General features: G+C 36.7%; 1 protein-coding gene across 1 annotated transcript in view; it reads right to left on the bottom strand.

Annotated features, from left to right (window-relative positions):
* LOC124233810 (low-density lipoprotein receptor-related protein 1B-like) overlaps window positions 1-20,641 on the bottom strand; it is a 792,861-nt gene that overhangs the window by 505,176 nt on the left and 267,044 nt on the right. The window contains exon 27 of the mRNA XM_046651030.1: window positions 883-1,023. Within this exon, the coding sequence (XP_046506986.1) occupies window positions 883-1,023 (141 nt within the window). The remainder of the gene's footprint in view (window positions 1-882; window positions 1,024-20,641) is intronic.

Here is a 20,641-nt window from a genome sequence, read left to right on the forward strand (position 1 = left end):
TCTGAATGTGCAGGTATGACTCTCAACTGGTCTTTCCAATAAATCCTGCCTGCTTGATGGTTGTCATCTGTCTCCAGAATTAGTGATCCCTCTGGTTCACTATTCTAGTCTCTACTCCTCTCTGCTTTAGTCTACATGGCCAAATCCCTTAGATGAAAACCCCTTTAAATTTTCTTGAAATTTTTTCCTAAGAAGAAAAGTAAGTGAAGCTAAATATTTTCATGGCAGAGAGTAAATAAGAAAGTAGAACCCAGAAAATGATTTTTTCTAAGAAGGGAATTCTGCTAATGTCGTGGACCATGAAGCAAAAACTAAGCAAAGGACTAGCAGGTGTGGGGCTGTACTGGCTGGCATCTCTAATCTAATTGCCATTTGGGCAATGTGACAAGTCCACCTATGTAAACCATCTGTTAGTTCTCTCACTCCATTTCACTGCACACCATTTGGATAAGCAAAAACAAAAAAGCAAAATGCTTACAGTCAAACAACGTAATGCTTTTGGATATGAAATTCTTGGGTTGACATAGTCCATCTGAAGTCCTCTAGTTCATTTAGTTTCTGGGCTTAATTGTACATTGTATATATTTTGCTGGGATTCTTTTCTTATTCTTATATTTTTAATCAAGAACTGGATAAGACCTCTTTGAAGACCTGACAAATTAAGTTTCCTTAAGCAGCTTTGCTAATGTTTTGAAAGCTCATTATATACCTTATGTTAAAGGTATTTCTTCTATGGTATGAAGCAGCATTTGACTTTTTTTCTTTTTTTTTTTTATTAGAAGCAAAAACAGGAAGCTTCTGCTGTTGAATTGAGAAAATAATATGAAAAAAGAGAACATTATGTATTCAAAGGCAGCATGAACTCATTACAGTGTGACTTACCTTGCTGCGCTTCGTTATCATACACTTTCATATGAACAACTCCAGAAGTCTTATTCCTTAGGACAGTGGGGTTTCTTCCATCTCTTTTGCTGCAGGTTCCCAGCTGGGCTAAGTTTTGGTCTGCCCACCACAATTTCTTATCTAGAAAAATGAAAATACCTTTTTTTTTTTAGTGAAAAAGATAATCATCTCATTAAATAATAATAAACAGCCATTAAAATGTAACACTTTCTGATTTTTTTGTTATAGTCCCAAACACTGTTTCTAAGTGAAACAGTAAAATGACTTTTACTTTTAAAAATGCAAACCATAGTAAAATTTTATCATTTAAATTTCCCACCTCCATCACCAATTAGAGATTCTTGACTTTAGCTTTCCTTTTTCTTAAAAACATATGATATAAACGAAAGCATATTTCAAATTAAAAATGAAATACAGATTTTATTATTTACATACTTAAGCATGATCATGTGTGTAAGCTTTTAATCCTTAGAGCCTTCACAGTTATGGTAACCCCCTTTATTTTCTGCATGGTTTATGCTCCTTTCTCTAAAATTTTATTAATGTATTCTGTTAACTCCTATTGAGTGATCATTTGATGGTAGAGACTCTGCAATGTGCCACAGGTGAAAAATAGTCCTGACCCTCAGGAAGCTGGCATTCTAGTGAAAATTATACATTTATTATTATATTATTTCAAATTGTCAAAGCAAAACTATAAGAAAACTATTATCATTCTCATTTCATAGATGAAGAATCTGAGATTCCTAGAGACTAAGTATCTTAATCGAATTCACATTTGGTTTTCCTGTCTCTAAAACTTGTGCTCTTTCTAAGACTCTTTGCTGACTGCATTAAAAAATTTAAGGTAATGCAATAATTTAAAATAAAATTCATAATTTTAAAGGTTTTGAGCAATTTTCAACAAGAATCTAATTACTGACAATTGAGACCACATCAATTTCTACCCAGACACTAGAGCAAGGATATTTAATTCTATGAACAAAATAATGTAGCCTTCAAGGTACAATTATTCTCATTCAAATGTAAGGATATTTTGACTGAACCAAAGCTTCAGGTATTACAAAAACAATAATAATACAGACATCAACAATAATCATCCTTTCTTGAATCTGACTGCACAACACACAATTCTAAATACTACAGGTAGATTAATTCACTTCATCTTCACAACAATTCTACAAGGTAAATACTACTATTATTAAACCATTTTCCACTTGAGAACAGTGAGGCAAAGAGAGAGTAAGTAGTTTTCCCTGGGTCATAGAATGAATAGTGGCCCTAGATTACGGACCAAGCACTGATTTCAGAGTCCATAGTGTCAATCTCATTTCTACAGTGTCTTCTTCCACAGATGGTTGGAGTTTAGCCTTTTCCCTCCTGGCATATAGATATAGAACTTAGATTATGATGGTGAAGTTGAGTAGTCCATTCACTTATGTTTTTATTTACACTTACAAATTTATATAAGAAAGAAGTTCCCTGTGAAGAAAAGCAGTAGAGACTTTGACTGTAGAGACTTTATTAAAAGGTATATAGTGTTGCCAGGGGAAGGAGGGTGGGGGGTGGGCACAGGAGGTGAAGGGGAGCATTTATGTGGTGACAGACAAGAAATAATATACAAATGAAATTGCACAATGATGTAAACTATTATGAACTCAATTTTTTTTTAAAGTTTATAGCACAATATAGTGGACTAAATACTTGTGTTTCTGCTTCTATTTTTTCCACTACACCACTGTGACAGAAATACAGAAATACAAAACAGAATAATCCCATATATGAACCCATATAATAAACAAGACAACATGGGGCATATAAACAACATATGAAAGATATTATGTGGGTGGAAATTGGAAAGGGGCGGATGAAGCTGCAACCTAGAATGTGATTTTAAAAAGGCTACAGATAAATGGAAGCCATCCCTCTCCACAGAACTCTGGACGGTCTTCATCTCAGCCTACAAGTTATAGACTGGAAGTGCAAAGAAAGGTTAAAAATAGGGTGATTAAGAGAAATATTTTTATTGTATTATCACCTACCACCACCATCTCCCCCATCCCTTGCCCTGAATTTACAGACGGGCTTCTATCTTTACTGATAGAAAGTCTCAAATAAATATATAACCATATCTCTTTTTTAAGACACTCAGTGAAGAGGTCTGGGATATTAAGGCTGGTGCCCTACAATAAGGTTCTCTTCATACTGGCATTTGGGGGACACAAAGCCTGACCTCCTGAAGCAAAGCCTGCAAACTCCTTCCTACAAGTGACCATGTCCAATGCCATACAGAGCTCCCAGTAAGAAACCCTCCCTCAAGGAAGATACCAAGGAAAATGAGTTTTAGTTTCATAAAGGTAGAGGAAATCCATGATAGACACTCAGTCCTTTGTTAAATGTCACAGGAAACCAAGGATTTCCAGTTTAGTGAGGAAAACTAGCAGAATGAAAAGTAAATACTAAGATAAACATAGGGACACAAAAAATAATAATTCAGAAAATATCTTTAAAAATCATCAAAGATATTAAAGTATATATCTCATTCTAGAAAAATTAAAGATGCTAAAAAAAGGAAATTAGAGAATAAGAAAGCACTCTTAGAGATTAAAAATTTTGTCCAAACAAAAGGGGTTTTTTTGGTGAGGAAGATTGGCTCTGAGCTAATATCTACTGCCAATCTTCCTCTTTTTGCTTGAGGAAGACTGTCACTGGGCTAACATCTGTTGCCAATCTTCCTCTATTTTTTTGTATGTGGGATGCTGCCACTGCATGGCATAAGGAGTGGTGTGTAGGTCTGCACCTGGGATCTGAACCTGCGAACCCCAGGCCACTGAAGTGGAGCACATAAACTTACCCACTAGGCCACTGAGCTGACCCCTAAATAAAAGTGCTTTTTAATAGAATGACTAGGAAAGTGTTTGAGGAAATATTCCACACCATACAGGGAAAAAGACAAACAGAAAATATGACAGAAAAAGAAAGATAAGTAACATATCAGTCTAAAAGTCCAATAGCCAGTATCAGCAAACTGTACTTGGAATCATTGGATTCTGCACTACCATGCATTTATAGAAAAAAAATGTAGTTTTACTTAAGCATGTCCTTAACCGACCAGGAAAACATGTTAATTTTATTAAATTTTTACTCTTCGATACATGCCTTTTTAATATTCTGTGTGACACAATGGAAAGTGTGCATGAAGCACTTCTGCTGCATACTGAAGTATGATTGTCTGGAACAAATGTGCTTATGAGCTTGCTTGAACTGCAAGAAGAATTAGCTCCTTTTTTCACAGAATATCATTTTTACTTGAAAGAATGACAGATAATCTATGGCTATTCAGACTTAAGTATTTGGCAGATATTTCCTCAAAAATGAATGAAATGGTGAAAAATAAAGTTGGAAGACTGACAATACCCGACTTCAAGACTTATTAGAAAGCTACAATAATTAAGACAGTCTGGTATTGTCAGAAGAATAGACAAGTAAATCAATGGAACAGAGAGCCCAGAAGTAGACTCCCACAAATATAGTCAGGTGATCTTTGACAAATGAGCAAAAACAATATAATGGAGCAAATATGGTCTCTTCAACAAATGGTGCTGGGACAACTGGGCATCTACATGCACAAAATTGAATCTAGACACAAACCTCATACCCTTCCCAAAATTAACTCATAATGTATCACAGAGCTAAATGTAAAATGCAAAACTATAATTCTCCTAAAGCATAACATAGGAGAAAACCTGGCTGACCTTGGATATAGTTAGGCCTTTTTAGATACAAAACCAAAAACACAATCCCTGAAGGAAATAATTGATAAGATGGACTTCATTAAAATTAAAAACATCTGCTCTGCAAAAGACAACATAAAAAGAATCAGAAGACAAGCCACAGACAGGGAGAAAATATTTGCAAAAGACATTTCTGATAAAGGACATTTCTGAAAAAAATACTTAAAAAAATTTTAATGAGATTCATGGTAATAATCATGAATGTAATTTTTTTGGTATGGTATAATGAAATGTGTCGACATTTGGAAGATTTATTTACATCAGGAAGCCAATATTGTCCAAATGATTGATGCATGTTGGGCCAAAATCATGCACATGCAAGTGATCAATTCACAGTACAAGCTAGACTAATGCAGGTTAATGTGAAAGGGAAGAAAAATTTAATGATGTGGTCACAGCAACTGACTTTTAAGAAACTACTACTTGTTGAGTTTTGGTGCAGTTTAAAAGAAGGATATTCACTATTATCTGAAAAAACTACTCAAATAATCTCCCTTTTCTAACTGTATTTATTTCAATCCCAAAACATCTGCTGAACCAGGTATGAAAATCCAGCTATATTTTATTAAGTCAGATATTAAGGAGATTTGCAAAAATGTAAAACTTGCCACTCTCTTCACTAATTGTTTTTTACAAATATAGTTATTTGCATTAAAAATATTACTTAGATTAATGTAATATTTTTATTTTTGTCATTTATAAATGAATTAACAAATATGTTAAATTTTCTCAGATTTCATTTCTAATATTGACATATGTAACCCACATCAACAAAAGCTCTTTTGGGTTCTCAATTTTTAAGAGAATAAAGGAGTCCTGAGACCAAAAATTTAAGGACCACCATTCCAAGTAATCCACCAGCAGAAAGAATAGAAAAGTGAACATATGTGTGTAACATTTCAGAATACCATGCTTAAAGAAAATTGTTTTAAAGTTCTCAGATAAGAAGAAAATAAATCACTTACAAAGGAATACAAAGCAAACTTGCCTCAGACTTCTCTTCAAAGATGCTAGAAATTAGAATACAGTAATCAAGGCCTTCAAGATTCCTAGGGGAAATTATAATCAAGCTAGAATTCTACACCAAACTATTAACTAACTGCAAGGAGGTTATGGTGGGGGACTATATATCATATATATAGAGAGAGGCACACACAAAGAAAGACAGAGATAGAGACAGAGAGAGACAAATCATAAAGTTCATCACCCATGAACTCTTAAGAAGAACCTGGATGTTGAACTTGAGCAAAATGAGAAAATAAGTCAAAATAATGCCAGGGAATCTAAGAAACACAAAATTGAACAAAGCAAGACAGCAAATGGAAGCCCCAGGATAAATTTCATGCAACAAACATCAGGAAAAAGCTGTTTACATTGAATCATGAGAATGGAAGACTCTGGGAGTAAGATCTCTAGAGGAAAAAAGAGAGAATGAGAGAGAGATAGAAATAGAGGTAAAGAGAGAGAGAGAGATAAATAGAGAGAAAGCCCGGAAAACAAGCAAATGTAATCCTACCCTATAATCCTAATCTAGCCTATAAACCTAACACCTGCCATTTTTTCGTTTTCAACTTTTAAAGTCAGTCTTAAAACAAAGCACAGAGGACTGAGTACGGGATATAAATGTTAAAAAATTTAGCAATGTAAAAATAAAGTGGAGTTGACTAAAGTTTTTATGTGCAAAGCAAGAAGAAAATAAGATTAGAAAGAAGAAAGAATATCCTCATCATAAAAAATGAAGAGTCAAAGATGATTTTGAAAACTAACAGCAAAGTAAATGGAGATTGAGCAACTCTGTCCAGTTTAGAAATTTGGGGGAAGAGGAGAAGAATAGGGGTAATGTAAATGATTATATTTTTATCTTTCATATCAGGAAATTAATACATGACATCTAAAGTTGAAAAATAAGGAATTAGTTGTGTTGAAATATCATCTAGACTATTTGATAGTAACCCCAGAACTAATAACAGACAGCTATAAGTTAGAGCGAGAGACACTGCTGTTGATAATAGTCTGCTTTGTATTATTTGCTTTGTTACTACGTGTATATTACTTCAGAATAAAATGTGTAAAAATTTTGGACACAATCAAGAAGTAAGAAGAAAAATTTACCTAAAGTGTGGGATTCATTGCTTAATGGGTTGACTTTTAACTCAAGAAAAAGGACAGTGCTGGATTTAGGTTTTCAAAGTAGCCCACATTGAAACATGTCTTATTTCTGTCTTCTATGCCAAAGCACTTCATCAGTGGGACATGTATGATTTAGTGAAGCTAAGAGTTCTAACGCCGAGAACCCAGAGATATCTTGTTGTGGACCACCTCCAACGGACTGTATCACTTATGGAACGAAGATGATCCTCAGTCTCTAAGGCCCAATGTGTCTTGAACAGGAACTATATGACAACATTAGAGCTAGAGAGAGCAAGGGGGTAAGCGATTTCCTAAGACATATCTCTGCAAATCCTTGTTTCAGTTAGCCAAGATGTAATTTACCATGGCTCTAGATTCTGTCCATTTAAAACTGAACATACAAATCTCTAGGACAAATTAATAAAAATTTTGTTTCTGATTGCATTGTTCTTATTACCACAGGAGACTGGAGAAAAAGAAGAAAAATACTTCCCTCTTCAACCACTAAAGGTAGCCAAGCTGTGGCAGACTCTTTGGTTGTTAACTCAGCAGTCTCCCCTTCAACTCTGCTGGAGAAGAGTTATTTCCATAGATGATACTCAAAATACCAAACACCCTTTTGCAACCTCCAGAGCAATAGAGGTGGCCATGTAACCCAATTCTGGATTATAGTTTCTGGGCAGGAAGGACTTCTAAGAGTAGCACAAAACCACACCCTAACCCCATACAAAGTCTCTGAGGGTAACCAGTTGAACTGTGATGGTGTGGTACAAGTTGTCAAATAAACAGGAGGAGGGGCTGAACACAAAGAACCATGGCCTGAGGGCCATGACCAAAGAATCCTGTGCCCGTGCATGACTCTGTGGCCTTCAACAACAGGCATTTCAGCAGTGACCAGCGTGAAGCCAGGACCACAGATATCCTAGGAAAACTATTCTAAGTTGTTGCAGTCCTCTGACATCTTTCATCACCTCTAATCCTTGCTCAAGATTCATCAAGCTTCCTACTTATATGCTGCCTCAAATTTAAAATTCTCTATAGGGTTTTAAATATTACATAATCTGAATTGATTCCACTTACTGAGACTTCTTTCCAACTTCTCTCTAATACATGCATTTAATCCACTCTTATCACCTCATAATACTTATCCATACATTTATTCAACTAATATTGGGCATCTACTATTTGTACAGTACTATTCTATATAGTGGAAAAGCGACAGAAGACAAGACAAATAAGATCTTTGCCTTTATAGATCCTATGTCCTAGTGAAGGAGACAGATAAGAAATAAACAAATAGAAAAGAAATAACTGAAATTCCTACAAATCAACAGCAAAGAAACAAGTAATCTGACGGAAAGTGGGCAAAAGACTTGAATAAACATTTCCCCAAAAAAGACATGCAAACACTTAACAAGTATATGAAAAGATGCTCAACATCACTAATCATCAGGGAAATGCAAATCAAAACCACAGTGAGATATCACCTCACACCTGTCAGGATGGCTATCACAAAAAAAAAAAAGATAAGGCTGGCAAGGTTGTGGAGAAATTGGAATTCTTGCACACTATTGCTGAGACAGTTGCTCTATAATGTACAGCTTATACACTGTTGCTGTAAAATGGCACAGCTGTTAGAGAAAACAGTACGGAGGTACCTTAAAAAATTAAAAATAGACTTCTATATGATCCAGCAATCCCACTTCTGGGTGTATATCCAAAAGAATTGAAGTCAGGATCTCAAAGAGATACTAATACTTCAATGTTCATTGCAGCATCATTTATAATAGCAAAGGTATGGAAGCAACCTAAATATCCATCAAAGGATGAAGGGATTAAAAAAGTGTGGTATATACACACAATGGAATATTATTCAGCCTTAACAAATGGAAACATTCTGGTGGGAGATATTGATAATGGGGGAGGCTACTCATGTGTGGGGATAAAGGGGGTGTAGGAAATCTCTATATTTTCCTCTCAATTTTGCTGTGAACCTAAAACGTCTCTAATGACATTGTCTTAAAAAAAAAGAATAAATTTTGTCACAAGCAACAACACAGATGGACCTTGAGAATATTATGCTAAGTAAAATCAGCCAGTCACAAAACAAATATTGTGTGATTCCATATGAGGTATCTAAAATAGTCAAACTCGTAGAAACACAGAGTGGTAGTTGCCAGGGGCTGGGGGGAGGGAGTCATGGTGAGTTGCTGTTCAACAGGTATAAAGTTTCAGTTATACAAAATGACTAAGTTCTAGAGATCTGTTGTACAACATTGTGCCTATGGTTAACAATACTGTATTGCGCACTTAAAAATGTGTGGAGTATGGATCTCATGTTAAATATTACTACAATTTTAAAAAAAAGAAAATAAGAAATAACTGAAGATTGCTACTAGTGCTGTGAAGAAAACAGTCACAATTCCACTTTTTATTTATGTTGTTTTCCCTACCTTTGTCTGCACACAACTCCACTATACTCACCCCTCATTGCACAAGTATAATCACACCCTCGGTGAAATATTTCAGTCTAGTTTATCCCACATTTATTCCTCCTTCTCATTGATTCTAAGGCCTCTGCAGACAGAATCACATGACTTTACACTAAATTGTTACTTTTCCTTTTCTTTTCACCCATACCAATTTTGACTCCTTATCCAGGGATGAAAGCTCCTGAGAACAAAAAGCCTGCCTTGTACTTCTTTGTATTCTTCACAGTGCTTTGCATTCTTTTGAAGTGAGTGTGATGCAGAAATTCCCTAATTACCTGTGAAATGACTGGGGAAATAAACATCCCTAAAAATATCTCCCACAATAATTCACAACTTAGAAAACATTTAAATAAAACCATCTCTCTTATTCCCTATTGATACTATCTTTTAAAAATATCTCTTTTTAAATATTATCCTTTTCAAAGACCCCTCTAGCATAAACAACTTTGTTTTTGATTGTGTAATTATTATTTAGAATCACATTTATTTCTCTTACTTTTTTTTTCTCACACTGTTATTAACACGAATATACTGGAATCTTCAGGGATTACCAGAATTCAAAAACTGCTTGCTTAAGTTGTACGTAAGCAGTTATGAATAAGTCTATTTCATGCTCACAGGCTGAATTGTGTCCCCAAAATTCATATGTTAAAGTCCTAACTCCCAGTACCTCAGACTATAACTGTATTTGGAAATAGGATCTTTAAAGAGGGAATTAAGTTAAAATGAAATCATTAGTGCGGGTCCTAATCTAATATGATGGGTGTCCTTAAAAAGAGGGAAACTAGGACAGAGACAAACACAGAGGGAAGACCCAGCGAGGAGAAGATAGCCATCTATAAGCCATAAAGAGAGGCCTCAGAAAAAAACAACCATGCCAACACATGGCATTGATCTCAGACTTTAAGCCTTCAGAAAAGCAAGAAAATAAATTTCTGTTAAGCCACTCAGTCTGTGGGATTTTGTTATGGCAACTCTAGCAAATTAATACACTTACTAATAGAGATATTGAAGGAATTTATGAAAAATAAAAAAGAATTAACATAAATACAACTATAAACTAATTCTACCATATAGTCTCTAAAATCTTCATTCAAAAGAAAGAAAAGAGAGAGAGAAGGGAAATAAATCTACTGAGACTTCTAAGATTTAGAGTCTTTGCTAGGCTCTGAACACAAGCGAATATGATTGTCTCATTTAATCATCATCAATGAGACATGACATATTAAAACACCTTCCGTTAAAGGTGTGCAAACTACAAGGTCAGAAGACGACCTTTCCCAAGCTCACAGAGCAGAAGCACGGTGTTAACTCTCAGTGGGTATTACTTGAATTTTAGTGCTCTTTCTACTGCATTGCTCTGTGCATTAAATAGTATCCAGCTGGACCTAATAACATTATACTCTGCAATACAAACATTATTTGATAAATATAAATTGAACTAAAGTTATATCCAAAATTAGACAGTTGCAATATATATTTCAGTTTTCGCATTTTAAAAATTATAATTAAGATGTTTTAATAATGCTTTACTTCTTAAAATGTATCATCAAAATTAATAACTTACTTTTGAAGTATTCAGAATATGTATTTATAGTAAATGATACCAAAATTATTGAGATCCATTTTTAAAATTTAGATTTCTTCAAAATCTAGCCATTTATATTTAAAATAGAAAACATAATATGATGCCCAGTTACATTTCAATTTCAGATAAATGACAAATGATTTTTTAGGAGATACTAATACAAAAAAATTGTTGATTATTTGAAATTCAAGTTTAACTGGGTACCTTGTATTTTATCTGGCAATTCTATTATCTCTACTCTCTTCTGAAACCCCAAATTTACAAGAAAGCAATGAAAAATGCATATGTTTACAAAGACAAAAAACGGGAAAAGAGGCCTTGGCAATAAAAAATAGTAGTAGGTTGAAAGTGATTATAAGTGGTGATTGACTTAATAGATAAAATGAAAATCTAGAGCTGCAGTGGGAAGAGGCCAGATACAAGTTACTTTACACTGCAAAATTTTGGAATAGGTCAGAAACTGGGGACCTTAAGACCTCTAAAAATAGAGAAAGAAATGCAATTCAAAGTAAAAGGACTGGTTTAGTCTATTTAAGATGCAGTTAGAACCCAGTGTACACAGCCAAGAGAGTGCTCCTCCTCACGCCTGGGCAAAGATTACACATTTCCCCTCTGGAGAGGATGACCACGAAAGACACTGAAAATAAGACATAACTGAGGGTGTGACTACCATACGTAAATACAGGGATTAAGTGATAATCTACATTAGTGAGTCTCAAATTTGAGCATGAATTAGAATCAGCTGAAGGGCTTGTTAAGACACAGATTTCTAGGCCCCACTTCAGAGTTTATGATTAAGCAGGTCTAAGGTGGAGCCTGAGAATTTGCATTTCCAACAAGTTCCCAGGTGATGCCAATGTTTCCTGGTCTAGTGAGTCTCCACCTAAGACAAACATTAGAGTCACCTGGGGAACCTTTAAAAACTCTTGGGAGGGCCAGCCCCAGTGGTCTAGTGGTTAAGCTCTGCACACGCCACTTTGATGGCCTGGGTTTGGTTCCTGGGAGCAGACCTACATCACTCACCTGTCAGTGGCCATGCTATGGCAGCAGCTCACATACAAAAAGAGGAAGATTGGCAACAGATGTTAGCTCAGGGCAAATCTTTCTCAACAACAACAAATCTCCTGGGAACCACTCGCAGAGATCGTCACTGAGTTGTTTTGGCCCGTGACATGATATCAGGATTTTTCAAATCTCCCTAGGCTATTCTAATGTGTAACTAGGGTTAAGAACCACAAACCTAACTGCTAAATCATGAGACCTCTCGGTCCCCTTCCTCACTCTTTGAGGAAGCTGGCATCCAGGCTAATATCCCCCACATAAGAAATTTAGGGGTTTCCCTTTTGGGAGAAACTGTCCCACCCAATGCTCTAAAGAAGCTGAGTATTAGGGGTTCCTCTCCCCACCAAAAGGCACAGTACAGCTATTTTTAATGATGCTTACCATCACATAAGCCTTACTTCTTGAACTCGGAATTTCCAATTACCATTAGAAAGGTAAAGAGATAGCCAAGAGACATCAGATAATTGAAGAAAGACCACACCACAACAAAGAACCAAATAAACAGGAAAAATAAATTTTCAGAGGAAACAGAAGCAACAGAAAAGATAGAAAAGAAGTCAGACAAAAATTAAAAAATTAATATCCTCAGAGTTACAAAAGGAATTACATTCTTGAAGCAGAGGAGGAGGTTATAAAAAAAGGAATGGTTAGAGAAACAAAAATTTGAACTCACACAAGTTAAAACTTTTGTAGCTGAAATACAAATTTTGATAGAAAATTTAAAGTTAAAAAAATCCTGAAGGAAATAAAAAAGGAAAAAAAGAAAGAAAATGAAAGTTCACCATCTAAGATACAAGTTTAGAAAGAGATCATTGAGAGGCAGAGGGGAAAAATCTTTAAAAATAATAATTTAACATTTCCTTTTCCAGAACTGATGGATATCAGTTTTCATATTGAAAGAGCCAAAGAAATTCCCAGAAAAATGGATGAAAACAGAAACACACTATATGAAATGCCAGAATAACAGGGACGAAGAAAATATCCTAAAAGTTTATAGAGAGAAGAAATAGTAACCAAAGGATAAAATAGCAGAATAACATTGGATTTCTCAACTGCAACATTTAAATTGGGCAGACAACCAAGCATGTGTTGAAAGATATGACATGAAATTTTCCAATCTTGATTTCCATTCTCAACTGCTATGGACTGAGTGTTTGCGTCCCCCCAAAATTCATATGTTGAAACTCTAATCCCCAGTGAGATGGTATTGGGAGATGGGCATGTTGGGAGGTAATGAGGTCACGGTGGTAGAGCCTCTACGATGGGATTGGTGTCCTTATAAGAAGAGAACTAGCCCTCTCTCCCTGCTCTCTACCCTGTGAGGAAATGACGAGAATACGCCATTTGCAAACCAGAAAGTGAACCCTCATCAGACTTTGGATCTACTGGCACCTTGATCTTGGGTTTCCCAGCCTCCAAGCCTGTAAGAAACAGATGTTTGTTTAAGCCACCCAGTCTATGGTAGTTTGTTATAGCAACCCAAACTGATTAAGACACCACCTGTGTTAGGGTAGACAGAGTGTTAGAGCAGAACAAAGCATTTTCAGGCATGGTCTTGATAAATTTACCTCATGAGCACCATTTCTCAGAAAGCTGCTGGAAGCTGTACTTCAATAAAACAAAGCAGTAAACTGGAAAATAGTATATATGATCTAGGAAACAGAGAAGATAGGCAAAAAGAACCCTCCAATGTAATGGTTAGTAGAGACCCAAGGATGACAGCAGCAAATCTAGAAGTCCAGCTGCCCACACTGAAGCAGAAAGTCAGAGAATTTCAGGGAAATTGGGGAAAGGGCTCAAGAGCCCTGCATCTTCAGTTTCCATAGTATTAGCTCAATAGACGATATCTACAACTTTTTAAAAAATTCACAAATTTGGAAACAAACATCAAAAGAAAAAGCCAAAAGAATTGAGATTGTGTCAACTGCCTTGGAATTTGGGGAGGGGGAGTAGGAGAGCATTCTCACCTGTGACTTCCACAGCTACATATTACCTGAATAGCACCAAAATCTCTATCCTATGCCTAACTAACCTCTTAATCTTCAGTTCATGTATCCATCTGTATAGTAGGTATTTCTACCTGAATATAACAAAGTCTCCATAAACTGCGCATTACCAAAATAAAATCTGTTTTACTGTTCCCATGTATGCTTCTTTCCCAGTACACTTCTGTTATGGATTTAATGTTTGTGTCCCTCTTAAATTTATAGGTTGAATATAATATCCAAGGTGTGGTGCCTATGGAGGTGATTAGGTTATAAGGGTGGAGGCGTCATTAATGGAATTAGTGCCCCTATAAAAGATACCCCAGAGAGCTGTCTCACTCCTTCCACTGTGAGACAGCAAGAACATCTGGCTGTCTGTGAACCAAGAAGCACCATCTCACCAGACACCAAATTTTCTAGTGCCTTGATCCTGGCCTTCCCAGCCTCCAGAAGAGTGAGAAGTAAATGTTTGCTGTTTAAGCCACCCAGTCTATGGTATTTTTGTTATAGCAGCCTGAATTAAGACACCTTTTCACAGTGAACGGCCCCCACTCAGTCATCAGAAGTGAAAACAAGACAGTCATCTTTTTTCCTCTCCCCACCTTCATGGTCTCTCCCAGACGCCATCCAATCTGAGCAAGCTTGCTTAATTCTTCACTCTTATTGTCTCAGGACTGTTTTATTTCCTCTCCATTTCCATTGAAACTGCATAGCTCAGGGCTTCATCACTTCTCATTCTCCTGACTATCACTGCTGAGGAAAATTTTTCCAAAATGCAAATCTGAGCATGCTACTCTGCTGCTTAAAACTCTCCAAAGGCTTCCCCCTGCCAAACCTCTTAGCATGGCACAAAGGCCATGCATGATTTGATGTCTGCTTAATTTTCCATCACCAGATCTGTTATTGCCTCCAGTGTTCCACGTTCCAGGAATACTGAATTGCAATTTTCCAGGGATAGATTAACCACGTTATGGAAAAAACATGGACAAAAATAACCCAAAGGCAGCTTACTTGTAAAGCAAAATAGTTCAAACTATTTTGAGTAAGAGAAATATCTGCATATCAGAATGAGTCCATTATTTATAATTATATAGGAACCATTACATTTTTACATTGTACCTACTGCAAATCAGGAACGCCCCTCCACCTGGACAATCAGAGGTGGAGATGTTTGCTTACAGCCATCTGTCAGCCTGTTACCTGCTCTTTTGTGCAAGAGTAGCTCTTTGCAGTAGGTCTGAAACCCTACGCCCTGTTTCTTAGGGTAGTGATGGAACTAGAAGTCTGTTTGCTCTGTCTTCTCCCAACATTTGTTTTTATTATTATTTTTTCCTTAAACAGGAGTTTGGAGAAGGACAGTAAAGGTGGGATGAAGAGCATTGCAGAACAAAGCCTAGAATTTTGCTTTGAAGTCTTTGTGACCTTGAACTGACAGATATGGCCCTCAACACTTTAGATTCATTATTGTATTGAGAGGCTTGCCTCATTGAAAGCTGAGGGGGCAGTCTGGGGTTACAGGGAGAGAAACTCGAGAATGGCAGGTAATTTAATTTCCTAGTTGATGGCTTGACTGTGTTGCCAGTGAACTAGTATTTGTACAATGATGAAGGAGAGAATGATAGTGAGAGGGAGGAATTAGCTGACAAAAACAAGGCAGCTCCAAATAACCACTTGCTGGGATGTTCAGAAAATAAAAAGTAGAGTTCATTCAATGAAAACGGATGTTACCTAAGATTGTTTTCATCAGAAAAAAAGAAGAGGAGAAAGAGGAGGAGAGGGAGGAGGAAGTGACGAAGAACTGCTCAGCTCAGATAACAGAGTAAACCATTCGAACATTTTAATTAAATGCATTTGTATTAAATATTCATCTTGTATCACAGTTACGTTTAATTGTTTAATTGTGTCTGAACTATGTTTTATCTGCTTCCTCCTTCCATTTTCCATTACACCAGTTAATGTGTTAATATACAGTTGATAGTATTTATCATTTTCCAAAATGATGATTCCCAAACATCCCTACACCTTTTTGTATTTGCCCTAGATTTGCTTCCTCTGGAATCCTTATCTCCACTGCTGCACCCAACTCTACGCCTACTATCTGAAGAATGATACATATTCAGATTCCCAGACTCAGCTTATATGATTCCTCTATTTGGAAACTTTGAATGCCCCCAAGAGGTAGAATGATGCATCTCATCTTTTGTGTTGTTCTGTAGTCCGTGTATAATTCTAACATTCATAATCCTATAGCACTTTGTTAATTTACTTGTATGTATCCTTGTTTAAAATGTAAGACTCTTCAGGGCAGAAGATGCCCTCTTATGTCTTCTGAACTGTTATTCTCCATACATATGCCAATGCCAGTCACATGGATGGTTTTCAAGACTACTTGAGAGTCTCTACAGTAGGTGAGAGAAGGTGGTTTGGAGTCACACACACCTGCTTTGATACCTGACTGTGACTCGTACACCCAGGGGTGATCTCCAGCAACTTACCTGGACTCTTAGTATTAGTCTCCTCCTGTGAAAAATGAGGAAAATTCTACCACACTCATAAAATACATGAAGTATTTAGCCAAGTGACTTGAATGGTAGGGGCAACAACAGGTAGCTATATTGAATAAATGAATGAATGAATCAACAAAAACTCTGAAACATATATATGACTATACTGATTCTGTTACATAAACAATTTAGAAAAATATTTCTACCCACTATCAATAGGAATGCATGTGGAATTAATTTTTTTTAAATGATGGATGTATTTGCAATATTTTTCTCTGATTTTATACTATGTCTCTTGAGGCTAGTGAAGGGTAGCAGAATATGTCAACCCAAAATATGCCTCTTTGGCATAAGAAATAGTTTGAGCTGACTATTTTGGGGAAAAAAAATCACACACAGGTGAAGCTCTGAAAGCAGAGTAGAAGTTACCATTTTGTAAGGGGAATTTACATTAGAAGAGGGGCCTGTGCCAGGAAGAGAGAGCTACTGCCAGCAATGACTTTTTCACCTCAGATACTTATCTGCAGGGCAGGGCAACCTTTGTTTCCCAAACACCTCTTCTCACCCACCTCCCCACAAATAACCTTCCTCTAGTGAAGCCTCAGACCCATATCTCTTTTCTTAGCTCAAGATGGTATGTAAGCCTTCGTCATCTGGCTGCCTTTTGCATCTCAAATCTTTTGGGGGCTTGTGTATACACATACAAATTAAACTTTTTAATTCTCCTGTTAATCTGTCTGTTATTACAGGAAAGTCTCAGCCAAGAACCCAGAAGGGTAAATGAAAAACTATTTTTCACCCCCTAAACCAGTTACAATCATTAGCGCGGAGGCTAGCTGAGTCAAAATTCTTAGAGTTGGTGGAAAAGAACAATTCTAATCGCCTATGCTGATCACTCCAAAGGTGATCACCAAGTCCAAGCCATACATAAGATGACCTATCAGGGTAGGAAAAATAAAATATTAGAACATCTATTTGTAACTGTTGTAAACAAGTGAGATTAACAGTGTTCAAAGAAAACAGCTCAATTCTTTGACCTTTACTTACACATTATTTAGGAGAAAGGTTTAAGAGAATCCTTTTTCCTTTTGTTAAGGGATTCAGCTTAAGCAAAATCTTAAGAGGGTTAAGTGATGACCTTCCCTGTTTTGGACTGAATTGTCTGTGTCCTCTCTCCAACCCCCACCTCCCGCTCCCAGATTCATATGTTGAAGCCCTAACCCCCAATGTGACTGTATTTGGAGACAGGGTCTTTAAAGAGGCAATGAAGGTTAAATGATGTCATATGGATGGGTCCCTAATCCAATAAGACTGGTGTCCTTACAAGAAGAAGAGATACCTGGGATATGAGCACATATGGAGTACACATGAGAAGGTGGCCATCTGGAAGCCAAGAAAGTCTGAGGAGAAACCAAACCTGTTCTCACCTCGATTTTGGACTTTCAGCTTCCAGAACTGGGAAAAAGTAAATTCCTATCGTTTAAGCCATTCAGTCTGTAGGGTTTTGTTACAGCAGCCCCAGCTGATTAATACACTTCCTCATAACTGCTAATTTATTAAGAGCAGAAGAGAGTACTGGGGAAGTTATTAAAAAGAGTCTGAGACATTTTGAAGGGTCACGCTCAGAAGCACAATGGGAATCAGAGAGACAACTCACCCTAAATCACAGCAGATCTGAACCTTACCTCTAAAATATATTCCAATTACTTACCTCCAACTTATTTCTAAGGGCTGTACTCCTTCCACTTCTACTGCTACCTCACTAGTCCAAGCTCTCGAAGTGTCTCACCCGAACTCCTATAACAGCTTCCTAACAGCCCTCCTCCACAGTCCAGTCTTCGCACAGTATTAAATAATCCTTTTAAAACTTAAACCATGGCTAGCCCTGGTGGCCTAGCAGTTAAGTTTGGCTCACTCTGCTTCGGTGGCCCGGGTTTTGTTCCCAGGCACGGACCTACACCACTTGTCTGTCAGTGGCCATGCTGTGGCTGCGACCCACATACAAAAAGAGGAAGACTGGAAACAGATGTTAGCTCAGGGTGAATCTTACTCAGCAAAACAAACAAACAAAACCCCATAACCCAAATTATGAAACTCCTGCGTAACCATTTAACTGGCTGTTAGAATAAAGTCCTCAGTCTTTACTATACTGGTGAGTCCCTCAGGATCTCTCCCACCTTGGCCATTCTCTCCTCTGGAATGGAGCTCCTGCAGCTCTAGCCACATGAGCCAGAACATGCCAAGCACTTTCTGACCTTAAGGGCTTTGTTATTTTCTCTGTTGGGAAAGCTCTTCCACAGAAATCTTTATGAAGCTAGATCTTTCACGTCATGCAAGTGCTAGCTCAAACAGCACCTCCTAGGTGAAGACTTCCTGGCAACTTTACCCTGTTTTATTTCACACCACTTTTCTCTATCTGACATTTTTGTATATGTTTGTAGATTTACTGTCTACCCCAACTAAATGCAAGCTCTATAAAGACAGGGATTTGAATTATCTTTTCCCCCCTGTATCTCCAGCTCTTTGAGAAGGCATAATCTAGATATATAATGTTGAATAAATGTGCATTGCTCTAATAGAAATCCTGGTACTAGAAATAATTTGGGCTGATACTAGAAATACCACCAATTCAGCTACTCTGACGCCTAAGGCATGCCTTGGGCAAAAGGGCTGTGTGTGAATGACAGAAAGAGATAATGAATTGAAAAACTGATCACCTAGATTTATTATCACCTGGGGCCTGGGCAGTTGTTTTCTAGATTTTTCTGTTTTCTTATGTTTTGATATCCCTAAATAAATAGGATACTGGAGAACAGATCTTCACTTTTTCTTCGAGTTGCAATGGAGTCTTGAACTTCTGGCATGGAGTTTCATCCGTGAACCTGGAGGCAGAGAGTAGTGACCTTATGCTGCTCCTTCTCTGGTAGCCATGGATATTTCTGAGGTTGGGTGTTAGCTCTCCACTGGGTAGTGAGGCCTGGCTAGAAGAGGGAGTATCCTGAGGAAGTAATGCTGGGTTCCTCTTGGAGTTTGCAAACAATTACTTAAAATCTAGGTAAGCAAGTCTAATCAACTTGGGTAATTTCTGTGGCAACTGACCTTAAGAAAAGACTGGACCCCCTGATGTTCATAGCAGGTTGGGACTTGGAATCACAATAATGTGAATACTAAATGGATACAGTGTTATTTTGTCATGATAGGCTAGTAATCTCTGGTCTCACTGGTTACACTTACTTTAAATCAACAAAGCTCTATGTCTATATTTTGTAGTAAGTTTTCTTTTTTCCTTGATAACTTCTAGCTATTTTGAAATGGGGCAGGAGGGTCATAACGTATCATGTGTCAGTTAGAGCCAATTATCCCTGACTTTCTACTAGTCCCTAGAATTGTCTTGAATCAGATTGTTCTTCCAGGTCTGTCTGTCTGACTTATACATTACGCAGTCTACAATCCTGGATTTTGTTGCGATTCCTGTTTCATTTTGGAGTCACATGTATTTTTACTATAGACACTTCTTCCCATTACTTGAAATAACCAGGATGAAACTCTGTTCCCAGTAACCAAATCCCAATATAATATGAAGTATTAACCTCTGTAGACCTTGTCCTAAATATATTTTTATTACTATGTTCAGGTCTTGGTTTTCAGTCTTTGGAAGGACTCTGGAAAATGGGAAAAAGGCTTAGAAGATGAAAACTGTGATGTAGATGGGTCTGAAAACCATGCACTCTGAATGAAATAAAGAAAACTAGATGTCTAATCCAAATAGTCAGGGGCAAGAATAGTACTGCTTTCATCAATTGACAGATGCCTGAGAGCAAGATTATGGTAAAGGCTTAAACGTTTGTAAACCATTTGATCTAGAAATTCTCTAACTAAAACTGTACCCCAAGCTCTGCAAATAACTAGTTATATGGATAGTCATCAAAATATCTATAAATTTTTAAAAAAGAAAATAATTTTAAAAGCAAATGCTTATATACAGGTCATTATTTAAATAAAATCTCATGTAAGTATATAGTAGAATATTATGCAAACATTAAAATGATATTGTGAAATGTTTATTGACCTAGAAAGCAATGTGTACCACAAATTAAAAGTGAAAAGTTTATATATAATTTTTTAAAAGTATGTCACAAATTTTTAATTTTCTAAATAAAGCTTTAAATCACAGTTCTACAAC

Source organism: Equus quagga, unplaced genomic scaffold (assembly GCF_021613505.1).
Source record: "Equus quagga isolate Etosha38 unplaced genomic scaffold, UCLA_HA_Equagga_1.0 251_RagTag, whole genome shotgun sequence".
NCBI classification, from domain to species: Eukaryota; Metazoa; Chordata; class Mammalia; order Perissodactyla; family Equidae; genus Equus; species Equus quagga.